The sequence below is a fragment of the Purpureocillium lilacinum genome (genome assembly GCF_023168085.1).
Source record: "Purpureocillium lilacinum CBS 284.36 DNA, scaffold_6, whole genome shotgun sequence".
Taxonomy (NCBI): domain Eukaryota; kingdom Fungi; phylum Ascomycota; class Sordariomycetes; order Hypocreales; family Ophiocordycipitaceae; genus Purpureocillium; species Purpureocillium lilacinum.
In genome coordinates this window covers 1,898,839-1,919,673 of record NW_027072116.1, presented here as the reverse complement: position 1 = coordinate 1,919,673, position 20,835 = coordinate 1,898,839, and the positions used below count along the sequence as shown (strand labels likewise).

The following is a 20,835-nucleotide window of genomic DNA, read 5'->3' as shown; positions in this document are numbered from 1 at the left end:
GCAAGTGTGCCCGCGCGGGTCGTGGCCGGCGATGCAACGGCGGAAGCGTGCAAGGGGCAGGCGGGCGGTCGTTCGACGATGGCTTGCACGAGCGCGTGGCGCGAAAGCCGAGGAAAAGCTGCTGGGCGGATCGAATCGCGCGCGGTCGATGCGATGCGAGCGCGAAACGTGCGGGAGAGCGGACTCGCGCCGGTGAGAACGGTGATGTGACGGTGGCAGCTGTGTGCGAAGGAGCGGATGCGAAGTGAAGGTTGGCGGTTGAGGAAAATGGGACCAAGGAAGGCTGAGGCAATGATGATCAGGAGAGCGTCGAGGCAATTTGGGCCAAGGTCCGGTGGATTTTAGGTTTCTCCAGACGCCAAGCTCCACGGGCGCGGACACAGCGGCCGGCCGGCTGGCCCGGCGCTGGCAAGGTAACCTGGGAGGTCCACGGGTAAGTTAGCGTAGCGTTCCACCGGTGCCCGGGCGGCCTGCAGCAGCTCCAGCGCTGCTTGAGGTCCCCTATCGCGCGCCAGCCAGCCAGCTAGAATTTCGTGGGTAATGTTTGCGACCCAAGGCGCGCTGCTGACGTAGCTCAAGGGCCTTACGGAAGCCCTGGAGGGCAGCTTGGCTAATGAGCTGCGCGCTCGGTGCTGGCCAGAACGAGGAGCTTTGAGCGCGCTATGTGCTGTGATTGGCTCGAGGGTCGCCCAGTCGCCCAGCAGCTTTCTGTGGGCCTCCCGTGCCTTTCGCGAAGCTGGCAGCTGATAAGCCAGCGAGTGCCCGCCATGGCTGCGACAGGGCAGCTCAGCTGGAGGACGATTGTCTTGTCAGCAGCGGTCGGTTTGCCGTGTCGGATGCGAAAGAAACAGAGTCAACACGGCGGTTGCGGGCTCGAGAGACAAACTCCCTGAGACTGGCCGACAGGCCATGCTCCGACCAGAGGACCCTGCATCAAAATGGCCGGCAAGGCAGGGGGCCGACTCTGCGGGCTCCAGCGAAAACCACGCCACCGCCAACGACAACCCGCTGTCTCATTCTGCCCGATACCCGCAAACGCTCTGGCTGTCACGTTCCGTTCAACGGCGTCTCAGGGAGAGGTGCTGTCACATACATACCTCAAAGCTCATGCCAATTGCCGACGAACCGATGGAGGAGCACCCGGCGGTCCGATGCCAACACGCGCGGAACCGCCGGGCGGCCGTTTATAGAAATCGTGACGAGGGCCCCAACCGCGGGTTCGCGATTGCGAAGCCGGCAAACCTCCAGCCAACGCTCCCCGGGGTTTGCGAAACGGGCCAACAGTTTCCCAGACGGTTCGCCATCCGGCTGGATGATCGGTTGCCGGAGGCGGCAGGGGACCTTTTTTAACTGCAGAGCGAGCGAGGCATGCGAGCACAAGCCTAATACTGCAGCTACCATGCCCATTATGGACGGCAGCCAGGGATGGCGGTGCTGAAACGTTCCTGCGAGGTCCCAACTTCTCCGCATCGCGCGCGTCCATATCAGGCGGCGCGCTGGAAGTTGCCGGCATGCGGTCCCTCCCTCGTGCGTCATGAGCCAGTCTCATCGCTGGGAATAACCCGAGTCCCCCTCCTCGAGTTGCTATTTCTGAAGAGGGCCGGGGAGAGAAGTCAATGGGCGATGTAAAGGCAGCTGGCTTTCGTCCACACGGGTGACGGCCGGCTCTTGGTCTGCAGGCCTTCCAACACCACTTACATGCAGCCTGCAGGGTGATTGTTTGCGATGCTCCTTGCCCCAGCACGGCAGGACGGCGCACCTGCAGCCTACGTACGGTGCGACGTTAGCCAGGCATTAGTCGGGAGCCGTCAAGACGTCGGTCTCGAACGAGCTGCGGCAGGGATACCGTATCGTAGTACTGTAGTCGCCCCAGTCTCTGCTCCGTATGCCAGACGCGATCCTCCTCTTGTTAGGCGGCCCTTATTCTTCGTGGCAGCTCTCGATGCAACCCCCCGCCCCATCGGCGCGATGCAGCTGTTACGTGCAGCGGGGGAGGCATTGCGCAGGATGGAGAGCCAAGACAACCCTCATCAGCGCATCTCGCCCGGAAGGGTCCGTGATGGCCTGCCCGTCCTGCCCGTCCTGTCTTGCGTGTCCCCTCCACCCATCCACCAGCGAGGGACCCCAGGCCACGGATCGGCCTCTCAGGGCCGGGTGATCGCCAAACCGTGCATATGGGTTGAAGACGTGCTAGCCCCGAAGGGACGGCGTGCAGTAGTTGACCTGCGTTGCAGCAGAGGGACCACGTAGCGTGCGCCAGGTCGGCGGGCAGCCCGGTAGGCACGCCACGGACAGATCCTCGGTGTCAACGGCGGACGAGGCAAGGTGACGGGTGGCGAGCCCTGATTAAGGTACTGCACGCTACCACGGCCCTTTTCATACCTCAATGGACACTACACTCGCACAGTCGAGGCAAGGTAGTTTGACGAGCAGTGGGGGTCGCTGCAGCGCGGGTAACGCTGCAGCCGCCGGAGCACATTAAGTCGTTGCAAGCGCAACTGCCTGCCGCCGGCATCGACGACCATGATGCCACCATCTCGCCATCAATGGGCGATTTCGCCTGGTACCGCCGTCCGGTCCATTGCCATCGATTGCGGCCTTACTCATGCCGCCTAGCGCAGTATCTACTCGTACCAAGCTTCGTACACAGTAAGGCTGAGGACTATAGGCATCGTATACGAGTCCTCCCCATCCAGGCTAGACCGGGGTTCCTCATCGTGGAGACGCAGCAGCGAGCCGCTGCGTCGTTGCATCGTCACCCCTCCGGTCCCCAGCGAATTGGCACTTCAGCCGCCGCCGCCAAGGGGGCCCCTGACCTGTGACCACCTCGACGACAAGGGCCCAGCCGCGTCAGACGACCGCGAGTTTGCCTTGTTGCGCGCCGATTGCCCTCTTCTCGTGGACAAACGGGCTCGATTGGCCGTGGCACAGCAGCCTCGGCGGCGCAGAGCAGGGGGGGCCAGGGTACGGTAAGGTCCACGGTTGGCTGTCCACGGCATTGGGCCAGCAGGGGGGGGGAAGGTGGCTGCGGCTACGTTGTAGCAGGAAGCAAGCAAACAGCTGTTGAGGCCCAGATGGACGGATGGAGGGACGATGGGCATGGATGCTCCCGGAGTGCCGTTCGCCGTCGTCCAAGCAAGCTGCCCTGGTGGCAGGGGGCCCAGCAGCTCCAGCCAGCTATGTCCCCTGTTCGGCGGCGGCGGCGGTAGTGGATCTCGGCGGCCATCACAGTGCATCCGCGCCGCGGGGGCCCACCCGGTGACAACCTCCCTGGCCTCCACTGGAGGTGCCGTGCCCCCGAGGTGCTGCCCTCCACTGACTGCCCCAAGGCTTGTTGCCCCTCCACGCCGGGTTGAAGCAACAGCCCACCCCGAAAGCTGAATCTGGACGGACGAGATCCAGGCAATGATGCTCGAACCCCGATGGCGGTGTTCACCTCGTTGCCGAGCCGTTGGCCCTGGTGCAAGCACAGCGTGGGAGGGCTGCACTTGTTCGGTCGGCCAAACTTGTGATAGTACCAAGATGGGCTTGAGCAGGGTCCATTCTTCCACCACCTCACGCTCATGAGGAGGGGATCTCGGGCATGTGGTTCCCCAAGCAAGCTTGGCAAGGTCCCTACAGTGCGCCACCACACGTCACGCTTCCCTCAGGTCCCCCACCCCACCTCCTCCTCCTCCCCCGGCAAAGGTAGCCAAACCACCCGCCCGCTTTCCATTTGCAGGGTCCCCGTCCCAGTCAAGCCAGTCCAGCCCGCTCGCTACTGGCGGCGACTCAGGCGCTTTGCCGTTAATACCTTGCCAGGTTGCTGCGTCTGCTGGTGCCGGCGAGCGCCAGCCAGAACCTGCCTGCAGGTGCCGCACCGCACCTCAAAAATTCTTCGCCTTTGTCCCGCCGCCACAAAGTGGGCGCATCTAACAAAAATCCTTCGACCAATTTTATCATCGGACCCCGATTGCTTCTTCTCGCCGCCCCCCCTGTGGTTGTTGATGTGACCACTGCCTCTCATTTCGCCCCCCCGCGTCCTCTTGCAAAGCCGGTGCGGCGACCACCGGCTCCTGCATGCGACTGCGCCCGACCCGGTGTTGCTGCTCCCGCTTGATCTTACCCTCATCCCACCACTACCATCACCATCACTCCACATCGAACCGCCGAGCGCTTGCTTGCTTGCTTCGACGTTGCCGCCGCCGGGTTCCCCCAACAGACCTTCCCCCCTGTTGCGTCGCCCTCCGATCCCTCCTGGATCGAGAACCTGTCGGCCTTGCAAGGAACCGAATCGACTCGTCCCAATTCTCTCGGTTGACCAACAGCTCGAGACAGCTCGCGCCAGTGGCTCGCCCTCCCTGCCCGGCACTCTTCATTTAGATCCGGTCTCGCCGTCTCATAACGGCGCCTCCGTGCCACCTGCCGCTGCCCCTCCTATCTGCCCATACACGTTTGACGGCCGCCGCGAGTCAGAACGCCTGTGTGCCTAAAAACGTGTGAGACGCCAGCGCACCTTTGACTGAACGTGTCAGTCTTCGAATCAACCCGCCGGTGCAAGGCTGCAGCTCGTCTTCCCCTCAGACGACGCTGACGACGCGGCACCCGCGACAGTCGACCTCTCATCACCAAAACCGGGCGAATCCTGCCGGCACTTAACCGCAATGGCACCGCACCCGACGCTCAAGGCGACGTGCGCCTCGAGGGCTGAGACGGCCACTCATCCTCTCACCTCGTATCTCTTCCGGTTGATGGAGCTCAAGGCCTCCAACCTCTGTCTGAGTGCCGACGTCACAACGGCACGTGAGCTGCTCTACTTTGCCGACAAAATTGGGCCGTCCATCGTGGTGCTCAAGACTCACTACGATATGGTGTCGGGCTGGGACTTTCACCCCCAGACCGGCACGGGCGCCAAGCTCGCCTCTCTCGCCCGCAAGCATGGCTTCCTCATTTTTGAGGACCGCAAGTTCGGCGACATCGGCAACACGGTCGAGATGCAGTACATTGGGGGCTCGGCCCGCATCATCGAGTGGGCCCACATTGTCAACGTCAACATGGTCCCGGGCAAGGCGTCCGTCGCCTCGCTCGCCAACGCCGCCACGCGATGGTTCGAGCGGTATCCGTACGAGGTCAAGACTTCCGTCACCGTCGGCACGCCCACCGCGGAACAGTTCGAGGACGTGGACACGGGCTCAAGTCAGGAGGGAAAGGCAGACAAGGAGGAGGGCAAGACGCGGGCCGACGACGGGCGCAAGGGCAGCATCGTTTCCGTCACCACCGTCACGCAGCAGTATGAGCCTGCCAACTCGCCGCGCCTGACCAAGAGCATGGCCGGCGGCGACGAGGTTTTGTTCGCCGGCATCGACGAGGCTCCGATGACCAGGGGTCTGCTGATCCTGGCGCAAATGTCGAGCCAGGGCAACTTCATGAACAAGGAGTACACGCAGGCCTGCGTCGAGGCCGCGCGAGAGCACAAGGACTTTGTCATGGGCTTCGTGTCACAGGAGAGCCTCAACTCGGAGCCGGAGGACCAGTTCATCCACATGACGCCCGGCTGCCAACTGCCGCCCGAGGACGAGGACCAGAACGGGACGGTGCAGGGCGACGGCAAGGGACAACAGTACAACACGCCGCAAAAGATCATCGGGGTGTGTGGCGCAGACATTGCCATTGTCGGACGCGGCATCCTGCGGGCCGGTGATCCCGAGGAGGAGGCGGAGCGGTACCGGTCAGCAGCGTGGAAGGCGTACACGGAGAGGGTGCGTTGAGGGCCGGCTGTGTGTATGTGTGCAATACAGGGCGCAGGTATTTGGGGTGTAAAAGCCAATGAATTGGGCTTGGTTGATGCTTGAAAGATGCAGATGTTGGGGAGACCATGGCACTATCTAGGGAGAGGCCAGCCGTAAATACGTGGACCGTTTCGGGTAATGACGAATCTATAATAGCAAGACAGTGCTGCATTGTCTCTGCGCCTGCGCCTGAATTGCTCACGGTGCTACCTTGGTGCTGCTCTGGGCAGAAGATGGTGAGCTGAAACCACCGAGCTGATATAGTCGCCTGCGAGTCACGGCCCGAGGCTGCGGAACCCCGAATCGGCAGGGCTGGAGAGGCTGCTGGAACTGGACTGGGACCCCACCGACGGCCGGGCTGCCACGCACGGGGTTAAATCCCCGCGGCACGGAGTTTAGTCCACGTTTTGACAGGAGCGTCAATCGTCATGTCAGGCGAGCGAGCCAAGCAGGAGCAGGCGTCGCAGCCGGCCCCACCCCGGTTCCTAACGTAGACGTAGACTCGAGACCCAAGACAGGGCAGCTCCTTCCGCGACTTCGACCAGCAAAGCACGTTACTTTGCGCATAGCCTTGCAGCTCTTTTTCGGCCTTGTTGGGTGGGCGAGCCTCGTTTCCCTCTCTCACGCGCCTCTCGCGACACAAAGACGCAGCCGACAGCAGCAGCATCTTTTGCCGCCATCTCGACATTGACGCGCTGGGCTTGCGGGCGCAGTGGGTAGGTGGTCTGCCAGCTGGCCCGGGCGGCGCAATGGACGACCCCTCGGTAGACGGCAACCCGCCCTCTGAGCGAGGGCCGCCCAGGAAGAGACGGCGCATCGTCATCTCGTGCGGCGAGTGCCACAGACGTAAGCAAAAGGTTTGTTTGTTTGATCGTTGCTGCGGATGACGACGGACACGCCATTCTGACCAAGCATCGCGCAGTGCGACCGCGAGCTGCCCTGCTCCAACTGCCGGTCCAGGAATCGGGAGTCGGCCTGCAGCTATGACCCCGGGGCACCCACGGCCCGGGACTATGAGATGCGCAAGCCCTCACCGGGCCGTCATGATGACCAAGGCGACCTCAAGAGAGATGAGCCGCTGTCGTCCATGGCCGCCACCTGGGGATATGGCCAAACTGGCACCTCGACAATCGGCTTCCTCAAAAAGATTGAGATGGCGGACGCGGACTATGTCGATGGACCCATGGCGGCTCCATCCTGGGGCTCCAAGCAGCAGAGCTTTGCCATTCGGGAAAAGTACAAGGGCCTCATCAGGCAGCTTCCTGCGAGGACCTACGTCGACAAGCTCATTCGCCTGTTCCTGCACGAGTTCAACTACCAATACTCGTATGTCGACCCGGGCCTCTTTTTCAAGCAACTTGAGGAGTGGCACAGCATTCCGTTCAACGTGCTGTCCAACGAGGGGCCCGAGGCACTCTCGCCAGACCTGAGGGCGTTTCCCGCTGTGCTGTTTCAAATCATCGCGACGGCCCTGCTGCTCATATCCGAGGACGAGCCCTCCGACTTCCAGGGCCTGAAATACGCAGGGACCATGACTTTTGAAGACTTGGCCTCCGAGTATAGTGAATCCGGTGCTGCGATTGTCAACCTCTTTGGCAAGAAGGGCTTGTCACTCACGACTGTGCAAGCCGAGTTTCTGAGAGCTTCGTTTCTGAAGTTTACTGCCAACGTCACAGAATCGGTCGGTAAAGCCCTCAGGCTTTTGGAGAAGTTTGCTAACGCAACATCAGTGGCACACGATTGGGGTTGCTGTCAGGGACGCGCAAGAGCTTGGCATGCATCGCGACAGTCTCGACCCGAAGCCCAAGGATGACACTCCAGAAGCCATTCTAGAAAACCAGTGGCTTGTCCAGAGACGGCGTAAAATGTATATGATGTTGGTAATATGGTTTGTCACCTCACCCAGCCGACGCTCACGGCCTGGGCGCCTGCGCTGACAAGTGACAGGGATATCAACATGTGTGTCATGTTGGGCCGGCCAGGAGCCGTGGATGCAAGACACGGCCTGCCGTCCATCCCCATCGACGTACCGGCGTCGACCTTTCAGTCGAAAACAGCGCTGATACAGCGGGACAAGGACAATGACCCACCGACGCCCCTCACGCGGGCGCTATGGCTCCATGAACTCATGTTCCCGCTCCGAGACATTCTCGATCTCGAGCGGGAAGGGCCGTACCCGAGAGACTTTACCAAGGTTGACAGGCTTCATCAGGCAATCATGGAGCTGAACGACAGGAAGCCGGCTGCATTCCGACTGGAAAACCCAGACACGAGGTGGGACAATGATGTCGACACGCATTGGATTCAACCAACTCGGCTCTACGTGGCACAGCTGCACGAGTTCAGTCTCATGGCGTTGCATCGGCCGTACATATTTCATCGAAAAGAGAGCCGCATACACGCGTTGCGTGCCAGCCTGGATTTGTTGGAGCTACAACGGCAGTTTTTCGAGAGCCTTCCACCCAGGGCATGGAGGAGGTAAGCCCGCACACATGCATGCACAGACACCTGGTCCTTGAGGCTGACACGACGCAGCTTCCTGTTGTTCTTTGGAAGCTTTGACGCGATTGTCGTCATCGCGGCCATTTATATACTGTTCCCACACGACCACCCTGAGCTTCGGGACAGCGCGACGCAGAAAGTGTACTGGGCGATTGAGCGGTTCGCGGCAATGCAAGATCGCAACCCCTTGGCCAAGTCTGCGCAGGGCGTGTTGCGCGCCATCCTGGCGAAACTGACGAGAGCGGTGGGTGGGCAGACGGCGTCAACCACCGGGGGGAGCAGCACACAGACCCCTGGCGCCACAAGCCTCGGACAGACGAGCGCAACGTCGGTGAGCCCACCGAGCAAACCGGCAGTTGAAACGGGCCACGTCGCGGCCGGGCCGGGGGCACCGGTCCAGGACGTAGGGTACTCGACGGCGATGATGGCGGCGGCCGACTGGTCCCTGCCGCCGGTAGACAACCTGGCGGCGATCGCTCCTCTGTTTCCGACGTCAGACCTCATCTACAACGACCTCACGGGCATCCCGCAGCAGGGGATGATGGCGGTGCCCATGGACGGAGACGACGCGTCGCTGGGCACGGGCGGCGTCTTGCCGTGGCAATTCGAAGGCGACTTTGGCGAGGACACGGTATGGCAGATTCTCAACCAGTTTCAGTCACAGGAGGCGTGAATATACGTAAGCGAGAGCGGGCATGACGAGGCACCAGCGAGCTGGGGCAATCGGCCGCGGGCTCCTGCAATGAGATGAAACCGTTGATGATTCAAGGAGGTGGGCGGGAAGAGGCGCGCGCTTGCCGGGATCCGCGTGATTGGACTGTGCGTGGCTGCATTTGTTTGTGTTTGCTCAGCGCACTCACGGCCGCCCCGTTGATTGCGTCGTGACACGACGTCTTATTATTAGTTTTGCGAGTTGGGTGCGCCGTGGGGACTCGGGATACAGGCCCTCGAGGGATCTGCGAAACACGGGTTCATCAGCGTACATACGTATCCACGGTTCGGGGCGGGAGCAGCAGCACCAGCGGATGGATCGTGGATCCTGTCATGGGGGGGGACGAGCAGCAGCAGCAGCAGCAGCAGCAGCAGCAGCAGCAGCAACAGACAGAGTAGCACCAGCACCAGCAGCACCAGCGGCAAAGCACCAGCAGCCGGCTGGCACGAGCCACGCCCCGGGACGCGCCATGCAGCCGGCCGACCGACTAAGAGAAAAGCAACTCGCCCGCCGACCAGTGAATCACGTTATTTAACATTATTGCAGCCGCTGCAAGGCCCGGCACATGCTGCGTTACCTACCTTTTTTGTTATGTTGGAGCCTGTCCCCGTCATCTCTTCTCTCCGAGACGTCTGCACGCGAGATCTCATTTCCCCAGAAAGCAGGGGTTCATTGAGCAGCAGCAGCAGCATCCCTCCTTCCATCTAACTAATACTGTGCCACACAACAACAGCAACATCATCTACAACAAAGACCAGCTCGCACTCACTCCATCTTCTTGTCTCTCGCAAAACACGCCAGCGCGATCGAACGAATCCCAACGACAAAACTCGGTAAAACATGGCCGCCCTCGGACAGAGCGTCGTTGATTTTGTGCAACGATTCCATAAGCTGCAACTCCAACACGATACCAGCGACACGCTTATTCGGGTCCGTACACGCACCACCCCACATCCCCATCTCTCTGTTGGCCGGGGGGACTATGGCGAGCTCCAAGCCATTCTTCCTTCCACCAGGTTCCAAGCAATATGTACAGTAATAGCTCACGCCTCGGTTCTTGAAGGATCTCCTCTTGTACTGCGATCGGGTCGAAAGCAGTCTGCGTCTGCAAAACAAGAAGCTCTCGGACGAGTTGCAGGCGTGCAAGTTCAATCTCACCGACAGCACGAACTCGAGACGAGACCTCCTGCACCAGCTGCAGACGCAGGAGACGCAGACCACCTGGCTGATAGAAGAGAATAAGAATTTGAAGGTAGGCGGCGACGACGAGCATTGGGCAGCCCCTTGAAAATTCGGACGCTGAGCAGCTCATGTCAGGATCGCAATTCATACATTTTGGTGATGATTGATGGCGACGGCTTAATTGTACGTCTCACCCCTTTGCTCACTCGAACCGTCCTAACGTCAATAAGTTCCGGGAGCAATGGACGCGTCAGGGCTTCGAAGGCGGCAAGAAGGCTGCACAGGCGCTCCGAGAAGCCATCGCTGAGCAGTGCGGTGACCGTGCAGACGACATCGAAATTGTGTGCAAGGTCGTGGCAAACAGGGCCGGCCTCGGCAAGACGCTGTCCCGCGCTGGCGGCCTGGAAAGCTGTGCTGATATCAGGGACTTTGCCGCCGGCTTCACGAACGCGTACGCCTCGTTTGATTTTGTCGATGTGGGCACCACCCCAGGTGCCGCGAGCTCCAAGCTGAAAGGTATGCTCGCGGCCATTGCTGAACGTCGAGAGTTCGCCCTTTGTGCTGATACGTTTCGTTATCGTCCTCCTGCAGATAACACGCGCTGGCATTTGCAAAATCAAAACTGCAAGCACATTTTGCTGGGAATATCGCACGACCCGTCATATGCTCCGTTTGTAAGCGAGATCCTCGAGGACGAGACTACACGCGAATGCATCACCGTCATCGAGGGAGTTCCCGTGGCCCACGAATTGGCCTCGACAGAGGTCAAGGTCATGGATCTTGGAAAGAACCTCTTCCGATGTGAGACCCCCAACGGCAGCGCGTATTCAGCCTGGGCGAACGGCGGCCCTCGCACGGCGAGCCCGGCCACGAGTGTCGGCTCGAGCAACCTCACGCCCGGCAGCAGCATCATGTCCTACGCCAACGTCACGTCCAGCGGCAGCCCGCCGCCCCAGATCAACGTGGCTATTGCGCCCAGGCCGTTCAGCGCCGTGACGCGCCCCAAGGTGCAGTATCAGCAGATCCCGCCGCAGCAGCCGGACTGGAATCCTGGCGCCCGGGGCCTGGACGAGCCCATCACGGTCAGCGTGACGGCGCTCGAGAACATCAAGAAGCGCAAAGACCACGACAAGCTGTGCAACAACCACTTCCTGCGCGGACCCTGCACCAAGGGCGACTCGTGCATGTTTGTCCACAACTACAAGCCCACGACGGACGAGATCAACGCCATCGCCGTGCTCGCGCGGCAGAATCCCTGCACCAGCGGCCAGGACTGCGAGCTGGAGGACTGCATCTACGGACATCATGTGAGTGGGCGACGTGTTTCTAATTTGCGGGCGATGCTAAGACTGGCCGACAGTGCCCGAGCATGAAGGATGGCGTCTGCTGCCACCCATTTTGCAAGTTTGCCGAGGACGCGCATCCTCCCGGCACAAAGTATAGGAACTCGCATATCCGAGCCAACAACTAGAGTACGTATATATCAGGCGGCCGTCGACATGAGGATGGCTCAGGTGGGACTCGGGAAAGGGGCTTGGGTCTCGCTTTGCGGATGTCACGCACAAACGACATGACACAGAACAAGGCATATAGATATACAGAGCGAGGGCATCTCGTTATATAATGGTCAAGTAATGAAACTAGGGATTTTTATCCTTTTCTCATTCAGCCTGGCTGCCAGGTCCTCGAGTCGGCTCAAGCTCCCGCGCACAATTTCTTCTTCACTTGAGAGGAACGCCAGGGGCGCAGGATGACATGACCTTGTAAGTTGACAAGCTCGGATGCCAGAAGCGAGCATTTATCACGTTTTTTGTGGCTTCTTTGGGTTTTGGACCAGAGGACGTCGAGAGGGATACTGAGTCGTCTGGTCTGGTTTGCCGCCCCGGTCGGCCACTTGCCCCGCGAGACTTTGGACATGGAGGCCCCCCCAAGCGCCCCCACCAGAAACCCACAGGCGGCCAACCCCACCATTCGTCAAAATCCATGTGCCACCACCCAGCAGCTGTGGCCAGTTTCAACCTCACCTCGTCAAAGACGCACCACCACCGACCAGGCGAATCCCACCAATCTCCCCCCGCCTCCCAATCGAACCCGCCCACGCCCCCCGTTTACGACCGCGAGCTGCGCCCCCCCTACCGCATTGAATCGTCGGCATCTTGGGCATTCGCGGCGCCCGGCCTGAAGTCTTCTCTGGCCTTTGCCTGCCCGCATCGCCTTCGCTAAAGGACGGGGAGGAAACAAAGGGCGAAATCGATATCATCGGACAGACAAACGGACGGAGCAGCTAGCCCGCCATGTCACACCCCCGCGTGGAAGAGGTCTCGGACAGCGACCCAGACGCCTTCTCGGACCCGGACGAGGGCGACATTGACGACTTTGTCGACACGGACATTATCCGGCGGGTGGCCGACCCCCGATCACAATCGCAAACCCAGTCACAGCAGCAGCAGCAACAGCAGCAGCGCGCGGCCGCGCAGTCGCACATCCTCGACCCGGCGGACCTCAACCCTCTGCGAGCAGGCCCCGGCGGCGGCGGGCTCTCCGCCGATGAGCACGCCGCGTACAAGGGCTTCCAGACGCTGTACCCCGTCTACTTCGACGCGACGCGCTCCCGCGCCGAGGGCCGCCGCGTGCCCGCCCACCTCGCCGTGCGCAACCCCCTCGCGCGCGACATCGCCAACGCGTGCTCCCGCCTGCGCCTGCAGACGCTCCTCGAGCCCGAGAAGACGCACCCCAAGGACTGGGCCAACCCGGGCCGCGTCAAGGTCGGCCTCAAGAAATCCGCCCCGGGCACCACCACCACCGCGGTCAAGAACAAGCACCACCTCTACACGCTCGTCGCGCGCCACCTCGTCGAGAACCCCACCACGGAGGCCAGCGCCGGCCTGCGCCTCCGCGTCGGCGGCCAGCTCCAGCCCCCCGAGGGGAAGCCATACCCGCGGCCCGCCGTCCCGCGCGGCTGGAAGATGGGCGAGCTGCTGCCGTACCTGAGCGCCGCCATGACGGGCGGCGGCGTGTCCGAGAACCTCTTCAAGGACATGATGAAGGAGATGCAGGGCGGCGGGGACCCCATGGCGGCGCTCATGGCGAGCCAGCAGGCTGGTGCTGCTGGTGCTGGCGCAGGAGGCTTTGGGGACGAGGGCGGTGCGGGCGGCGGTGGAAGCAAGAAGAAGAAGGACAAGAAGGGCAAGGGGAGGGCTTGATGATGGGCGCATGTGCGGGATGAGAGCGGTACAGCAAAGAGCCTGGACGTGTCCGGATGGGCTGGCTTTGATGGGTCATTGTTCGCTACAGGAGATGCATTCATCCGCCTCTGCATGAGAGCAAAGTTGGGCCTCTGCAATTCCTGCAGACAGGAAAACAAAATATACCAAACGAGCACATGACACAGAGGTCTATTTATCCTTGAAAATGCCCATATCCCTTGCGGCCTCGAAAACTGTACAGCATCCGGACAGATGGCAATACGAAGTGTATATAAAACACAAAACTCATGTACGCCTCGAGTCTGTCTACAGGACCTCTCGGTCCAGTGGGTATCAATCCTGATCCTGACTTCGTCACGGGCAGCAGCACCAGCAGCAGCCCTGTCGCAGCCATTCGTTCATACAGCAGCCATCCTGCCCCTGCTCCCCTGCAGCGCCTCCCACTCACGCGATCCCACCACCTGCACGCCGCCCGCGCCGATGCCCGTCCCGGCCATCATCGCCTTGCCGTCGCCGCGGGGCAGCCTGATCTGCAGCTGCGCCGCGGGGTTGCGGATGAGCCGCCCCGAGCCGTCGTCCATGCCGGCGCGAAGCATGGCAGACTTCTTGACCACGGCGTCCTGCCACGAAGACAGGGCGGCGTAGTCTTCCATTTGCTTTGCGGCGTGGTACTGCGGCGTCGTCTTGGCCGGGCGCCAGGCGAGCTTGTCCTTGGGCAAGGCGGAGAAGTCAAAGAGCGTCGCCGACGTCGCCACCTTGATCAGCTCGCCGAGGACGTCCTTGCCCTCGGTCTGGAGCAACTTCTTCCGCTGCTCCGCGAGGCCTGTTGGCTTCGTCAACGGCTCGGCCAACCAGTCGTAGCCCTGCTGTTCCTTGGTGCGAGCACGGCGGTTGTCCTCGCGCAGATACCGTACGGCCGATTGCAAGCTCTCAATGTCCTTCTTCAAGGCATCCATCTCCCGGGCCGTTGCCACCGCACGCTCCTGTCCGGCCTTCATGCCCGCAGCGTCGGCGCCGTCGGCATACGCCCGGCTGTCGCTGGCAATCTTCTTCCACTTGTCGCGCTCCGACTCGAGATTCTTGAGCTCCCGGTCCTGTTTCTCGATGTCTTCCTTCAGACTTGTGACTTGCTCGCCCGACGCTTCGAGCTGCTTCTGCAGGTTTGTGATGCGTTCGACATTAGCTTGTGCATCCCGCATGCGGGACTCCAGCGTCTCTATCTTGAGCACAGCAGTGCTGAGGTGCTCATCGCGCTGCGCAATCGTGCGGCGGGCCTCGTTGTGCTCCTCCCTGAGCCGGCGCAGTTCTTCCTCTGCGTCTACGGGCACCGTCTTGAGCGCCTTGAGCTCCTGAGATCGGAGGCGCCAGGGAGCAGGGCTCATGTCAAACTCTTGCGTCTGCTCCAGATCCGTGGCCAGCCCGGCCAGGTCAGTGATCTGACTGTTGACCGCGCGAAGCTTGGACAAGTAGTGCGATATCGAATCCGTCTCCATGACCGCGCCAATCTCCGTAGCGGCGGCTTGAACGACATCCTGAACCTCCTCGTGTGTGAAGGGCTCGTTGCGACCTTCGTCCTGCGTAAAGAGCTTGTGGACGCTGTTGCCAATCTTGCGGGCCAGGGTAGCCAGGTCCAGACTGCCACTCTCGCATTGTTCAAATGCCTCTCTCGTGTCTGGCGAAAGCGACAGTGATCGCGTCTTGAGGTCTTCCAAGGCCCGCACGGCTTTGCCAGCAATGACCTTGGTGCTCCTGGTCTGCGTGATGATCAAGTCGAACTTCTTTGCGAAGTGATGGCCCAGCTCGTCGTCTTCGCCCTCTTGACCCTCTGCCGGTAGCACACGCTGCACCATGAGCTTCGTCGTGTTGAACGCAACAGCCGCGGACTCAAGGTGACTCTGGACCACCAGCGACCGCATGTGGACCTCGTCGGCAAAGCTGGACAGCCCGGCGGAGATGTGGACCTCGGCGAGGTGTGACATGAGAGACACGGTGCGATGCAATTCGTCTGCGCAGTTCTTTTCCTTCAGGTCGTCCCGTCGCAGTCCATCGATCCAGGCATTGAGCGCCCGCTCCACGGGCTCGAGCTCGTGCAGGGCATTCTGGTACTTTGAGAACCGCTCCATCGAGCAGTGGCTCATGTCGTTGACGAAGCGGTCGCACATGGCGGACACCCATACCAGGTTGTCAACCGCATCGCAGCCCGCAAAGACATCGTCCTCGTGGCCAGGGTGAGGCTGGCCGCTGAGGCGCTCCCGGATGAAGCCATTCAAAAGGTTGGCCTTGAACGCAAGCCTGCGGAATCGCAACAGCGCAAGGACCGAGTCTTGGTCTTCCAGGTAGGTGTCGGGCAAGAAAAGTCTGACAATCTCGAGATGCTTGCCTGCTTCCTCTGCCTCCAGTCGGCGAAGCTCTAGATCGATCGTCTTGACTTGTGCCTTGGCAGCGGAAAGCTGAAGCTTCATGTTGAGATCCATCATGGCTCTTGAACGGTCGTTCAGTTTCTCGGATTCGCCCTCGGTCACGGCCTGTGAGGCCCGCATGTCCTCCAAGTCGCTCTGCAAGCTGGTGACGAGCTCGCGGAACCTGGAAAGGGTGTACTCCATGTCTTCAAACGACTCTTCTTGTTGGGCGGCCCGGCGTGCCTGTTCTGCAATGACGCTGTCCTTGAAGTCGAGATCCTCCTGCATCTCCTTTTCGTTCTGGACATGGTTGGCTTCCAGCTCGTCATTGATCTCTTTCAGGTTCTCGAGGTCGTCGATGACGGCCTTGAGCTCCTCGATCTGCTCCGACATGCTCATGTTGCGGTCCGTGAGGTCCTCAATCATGTCTTCGGCCCCGAGAGCGTTGTCGAGCTGCTGGCGAAGGTCATCAACTGCGGCTTCGGACTTGTCCAGCTTCTCCTTCGTCTTTGCATTTTCAGCCTTGACGGCATTGAACTGCTTCAACTCTTCCTCGAGTCCGGTGATTTGGTCTCGCAATCCCTCTTCTTGCTCCTGGGTAATGTCTCGGAGCCTCAGCAAGGCATCGCGCAGTCGCTCATTCGTCCGTTCCATCTGCAGCCAACCGGTGCTCGCGCGTTCTTCGGGCGTCATGCCTTTGCTGTACTCGGTGTTCTCCTCTCGAAGAATCTCGACCTCCAGCTCAAGCTCCTCGGTCTTTTGCTTCAGCGTCTCGAGCTCCATCTTCAGGACTTCTGCCGTCTCTTCGGCCATTTCCCTGTCCAGGGCAGCGAGCTCCAGGGCAGAATCATGCTCGGCCTGCATGGCCTCCACGGACTCGAAACGGGCCTCTGCCTCCTTGAGCTGTTTCCTTAGTTCGGCATTCTCCTGCTGCTGCGGCTGGTATTTTTGCTGGAGCTTCTGGATGATGGTCTCAAACTTGTCGCGTTCGCCCTGAACCTTGTCAAGCTGCTGGAGTTTGTCACGATCTTCGATTCGTTTTCGCTCTAGCACCCTAAGCTTTGCCTTCAAATCTTCTATCTCACGGCTTGCTGCGGTGGTGCCCGGGGTTCGCGATGCGGCTGCTGCTGCTGTCACCCTCTTCAGGGGCGGTGTAGAGGATGTCCCGGGCGACGTTGCGGCGGCCATCTTCTCGAGAGCATTTGCCCTCCCCCGTGCCGGGCTGGTTGGCTGTGGTGCAATTATGGGTGCATTGCCCCTCACAGGAGACACCGGTGTCGTATCGTCGGCCGAGCTGCTATCTCGTCCTGCTTGGGAATCGGCAGATGGGCGGCGGGCGAAGTTGTGTTGGGACAGTGGGCGGACACCTCCTGGCAGCGCTCGTCCAGTTGACGCTCGCGCAGTCACGGTGCTGGCTCTCGAAGCCACAGACGATATGGAGGACTGTCTCGCGGTTCGGGTAGAGGGGAGGGCAGGTGGACCCATTGAGGTTCGCGATCCGCTTATCGAAGTGCGAGGCTTACTTCCGACGGACGAAACGCGCGTGTTCGAGGGCGTGCCGGTCCGTGACGCTGAAGAGCTGGGCGGGCCGCTCAGTTGCTTGGTGGGAGACTTTGCAGGGGACTTGATTTCGCGTTAGAATCATGGACGCGGCCATGGTCGGGATGCTCACCCTGATAGCGCTCGTCGGACGGGACATCTTAGGCCCAGGGCTCGGACTTGGCGCGTTCATGCTCCGGCGCTTCGTCAAGGCCACGTCCCCGCCAGCGGCCGATGTCCTGCCGGACACCGGGTTGAGGCTGCTCGGCCGTGCAGGCTTCCGGGCCGCGGCTGGCTTTGCGGCCGGCGGCTGGGCGAGGATGGTCACCATCATGGGCTTGACGAACATGCCATATCCCATGGGACAGTCGAAATAGCGCTCGCCTTGGACGCTGCCGTCGTTCTTGCCGGTCTTGTCCTCGAGCTCGACGCCGACCCATTCTCCCACCTGGAAGTGGGTTTGGCCAGCGAAGCGGACGATGCCCTTGCGGCCATCGCTGAGCTGGACCGTCTGGCCCGATTTGAAGTCTGGCATTATGGGAGGCGGTTGAGGGGACGGGGGTGCATCGTGCCGGGTCAGGACGGTGTGAAGTTGCAGGTCGTTGGCGTAGTTGGTTGGTGACGATGCCAGGCCGTTGTTGACAATGAGGCTGCGCCAGGGGATGATCGGGATGGAGCTTGGGTGGATGCGGCCCCCCTAACCAAGACAAACACGCGTGTTGGTGGACGCGCCCCATCCCCGTGCGGTACCGGCCCAGTAATCAACCACGGGCCCCACTTCTCGGCCCCTGAAGCAGAGCACCGACCATCCGCGTCTGAAGCAGGTACGTAGTGACGTACAACGACAGCTCCTTCCCGTACCCATATGTGCACGAGAGGCGACTCCTTCCATGCAGGAGCGATGCAGGAAGCCGTTAACATAACCATGGGTCGTTACCGGTAACTCCATGGCCTTGGTCCAAGGTACAGGTACGTATGAAATGGTAGGCGGTGGTAATGGAAAGTAATTTGGGTTCGCACTTCGCATCTCGAAAGACACCAGGCCGTTTTCGACTTCACATTAGCAGGCAAATACCACCCAGCAGTTGTGCACACTTCGACTGTCATTATTTGGTCTCGTTACGCCCATGGCACTGAACATGCAACAATGCCCTCACAACATGCTCGTCGGCCTGTCTGCCTCAGCGCACGGCCCAAGACGCCGCGGTCGTTTCCGTCGACGTGAGGAGGTATGGCGGCGGCAATCCAATCGGTTCTGCGCTCATAGAGCATCTGACCTCCATCCTTGAGGCAGCGCCTCGCGGAACGATCCCTCTCTCATCCACTCCATCACCTCAAAGGCAATCCTCCTCTCTGTGCCCTCATCGATTTCCTTGCCCGAGGGCAATTTGACGAGGATCGAGCCCAGGCGCCGCGAGAGTTCGACAACCCTGCGGCTACCGGTCTCCTCGTCTTCAGCCGGCATGACGTGGACCACGAGATCCGGACAGACAGTGCCACGCCAAAGCGACGCCATCCACTGCCAATGATCGAGTGGCGAGTAAGTGTCCTGGATTGGCATCGTGCAAGCGTACCTGTCCGACACCGTCAAGCTGAACCCGTCTCTGGCCAGTGCCACCGGCATCCTGACGGTCGAGCCTGGTCCTCTGTCGTCTTCCGGCGGCGTGCAGGCTTCGGTTGAACGGGCTTGGGCCACCACCCGCTCCCCGTCTGCTCTTTGATCCTCGGCACTCGGGATGAGGGCCGTCTTGCCGGTAATGTGGCGGCCAATCTGCTTTGATTTCTTCTGCCACGAGGATACGACGTCGAAATACGGCTCGAAGGAATCGCCGAATTTGCTACCAGCACGACTCAAGGACGATGCTTGTACCAACGAGTCCATCTCGGGCGACTCGTCCTTCCACACCTTCAAGTCAATGTCGCCGCACGCCACCAGCGTCTTCTCGATGACGGTCCCCACCTCTCGAAGCAACCTCGCGTCAGAACCTTCCACTGCAATGAAAGCGCCTCTCGTACCCCCCGGGTCGGCATCCCTTGCCAAGGGCGGAGCGGTCCGACAGATGCTCGCAAGAACGGACAGCTTGCGACTGAATGGAATCGCCATGATGCTGTCTTCCATGGATGAGGTGCTCAGGCCGCGAGGCTCTCGAGGAGGTGACTCCATGAGGCCACCCATGGGCAAGCTGACTCGACGAGTGTCCAAGGACGGCATGCGGGACGGCGATGGTGGTACCGACGACTGCAGGGGCGGCAATCGAAGAGACTCGTCAAAGCCACTGTGCCTCCGGTTCGACGAGTCTTTCTCCAGCCAGGATGTCGAAGGCGAGGGTCGAAACGGTGGGGGCATCGGGCCGCTCTGAGATCTCGGCAAACCCCCAAGTTCGGGTAGGGGCGTTCGAACAAATGCATGAGCAGGAGTTTGTGGCGGCCCATCCGTCCGTGCAACAGCTGGTTCTCCTGGCTTCCTGCTCACATAGCCGCTGAGAGATCCGTTGATGGGATGATATCCACCGGCATCATTGGCCCGACGTCTCTTCATGCCTGGCGAGGTCGGCTCCCCACTCTCCACATCCCTCACGGAAGGCAGCTTGGTCGGAAATGCTAGTGCGCTTGTGGGCGACTGCTCGAAGCTCGATCGACGAGACCTGTCCGTATCTGCCCGTTGGAGGCTGGGCCTGCCTTGAGATCCAGCCCCTACCTTGGCGGCGGGAGACGTTGCAAAGGGGGTCGATGGTGTCTGTGGCGTGGCAGCGGCTCGTCCATGGCACTTTGGGCACCGGCCTGGCTCCTCGGTCGGCGACGTGGTCCCCCATCCAGCCTGCGGCTTGTTGCCGCGGCGCGGCTGGTAGCGGTAGTTTGGGTACTGTGTCTGGTGGCGCTGCTTCTCCTCCTCGGCGAGGTTCTTCCACGTCTGCTTCACATCTTCATCTTCATTCTTCCACTTCTCTCCGATGATCTTGGAAATGTCCGGGTTGGACAGCTTGGGATTATCTGCTGTTACCTGCGCCTGATGATGCTGGCGGTACAGGATAAATGCTGGCCAACGAAGCGTTTGTCAGCCGCTGGTCTTAGCTCGGGGAAAGCGATGAGTTTGAACGCCCGCTTGGGAACTCGTTGGACTCTCCAGGCCCCATCACTGCATCGACGTGGAGTTCCACCGCCCGGGGGTTGCGCAAGGCAACGTCTTCACTCACCGTTTCGTGGCCTTGGAATCTTGGGGGCTGGCGTGCAGAGGCAGATGAGATCCCTGGCTCCATCCTGCCTCTGGGTGCCTGCGCTGCTGGCGCTGGGGGACTCCTGCATGCCGCGGTCGGCATCCACGGCGTGTATGGTGGAAGCCCGCTTTCTTGATGACGCGGACCGGAGAGGTGAGGGAGAGTGGCCCCCATCAGCCGCGGCGGCGATGCCCGCTGGCTGCTTGTACTGCTGTCCCAGGTCCACGTGACGGCGAACAGGAGCTCCGATGGCTTCCATGTGTCGGGCAGCCAGTGCGAGCACTTGTGTCATCGTTGACGGACGCAAGGACG

General features: G+C 61.0%; 7 protein-coding genes across 7 annotated transcripts; 4 read left to right on the top strand and 3 right to left on the bottom strand.

The window, feature by feature from the left end:
- Positions 1-4,643: 4,643 nt before the first annotated feature.
- On the top strand, positions 4,644-5,747 carry PLICBS_008492 (orotidine 5'-phosphate decarboxylase; the record flags this gene model as incomplete). Its single annotated transcript, XM_018323985.2, has 1 exon — positions 4,644-5,747. One exon carries the CDS (start codon positions 4,644-4,646, stop codon positions 5,745-5,747), a length of 1,104 nt encoding a protein of 367 aa, XP_018177164.1.
- Positions 5,748-6,517: 770 nt separating this feature from the next.
- PLICBS_008491 (uncharacterized protein) lies at positions 6,518-8,943 on the top strand (the record flags this gene model as incomplete). Its single annotated transcript, XM_018323986.2, has 5 exons — positions 6,518-6,625; positions 6,691-7,449; positions 7,499-7,635; positions 7,716-8,246; positions 8,304-8,943. 5 exons carry the CDS (start codon positions 6,518-6,520, stop codon positions 8,941-8,943), a joined length of 2,175 nt encoding a protein of 724 aa, XP_018177165.1.
- An 879-nt stretch (positions 8,944-9,822) lies between these two features.
- On the top strand, positions 9,823-11,635 carry PLICBS_008490 (uncharacterized protein; the record flags this gene model as incomplete). Its single annotated transcript, XM_018323987.2, has 6 exons — positions 9,823-9,912; positions 10,025-10,234; positions 10,300-10,347; positions 10,395-10,680; positions 10,756-11,471; positions 11,525-11,635. 6 exons carry the CDS (start codon positions 9,823-9,825, stop codon positions 11,633-11,635), a joined length of 1,461 nt encoding a protein of 486 aa, XP_018177166.2.
- Positions 11,636-12,458: 823 nt separating this feature from the next.
- Positions 12,459-13,367, top strand: PLICBS_008489 (signal recognition particle subunit; the record flags this gene model as incomplete). Its single annotated transcript, XM_018323988.2, has 1 exon — positions 12,459-13,367. The coding sequence occupies one exon, from the start codon at positions 12,459-12,461 to the stop codon at positions 13,365-13,367; it is 909 nt and encodes a 302-aa protein (XP_018177167.2).
- Positions 13,368-13,768: 401 nt separating this feature from the next.
- Positions 13,769-17,254, bottom strand: PLICBS_008488 (Dynactin, 150 kDa isoform; the record flags this gene model as incomplete). The annotated part of the gene is made up of 2 exons (XM_018323989.2): positions 13,769-17,076; positions 17,251-17,254. 2 exons carry the CDS (start codon positions 17,252-17,254, stop codon positions 13,769-13,771), a joined length of 3,312 nt encoding a protein of 1,103 aa, XP_018177168.2.
- A 34-nt stretch (positions 17,255-17,288) lies between these two features.
- On the bottom strand, positions 17,289-17,843 carry PLICBS_008487 (uncharacterized protein; the record flags this gene model as incomplete). Its single annotated transcript, XM_065601398.1, has 1 exon — positions 17,289-17,843. One exon carries the CDS (start codon positions 17,841-17,843, stop codon positions 17,289-17,291), a length of 555 nt encoding a protein of 184 aa, XP_065457470.1.
- A 726-nt stretch (positions 17,844-18,569) lies between these two features.
- PLICBS_008486 (uncharacterized protein) lies at positions 18,570-20,815 on the bottom strand (the record flags this gene model as incomplete). Its single annotated transcript, XM_018323991.2, has 2 exons — positions 18,570-20,344; positions 20,503-20,815. The coding sequence occupies 2 exons, from the start codon at positions 20,813-20,815 to the stop codon at positions 18,570-18,572; spliced, it is 2,088 nt and encodes a 695-aa protein (XP_018177170.1).
- Positions 20,816-20,835: the final 20 nt, after the last annotated feature.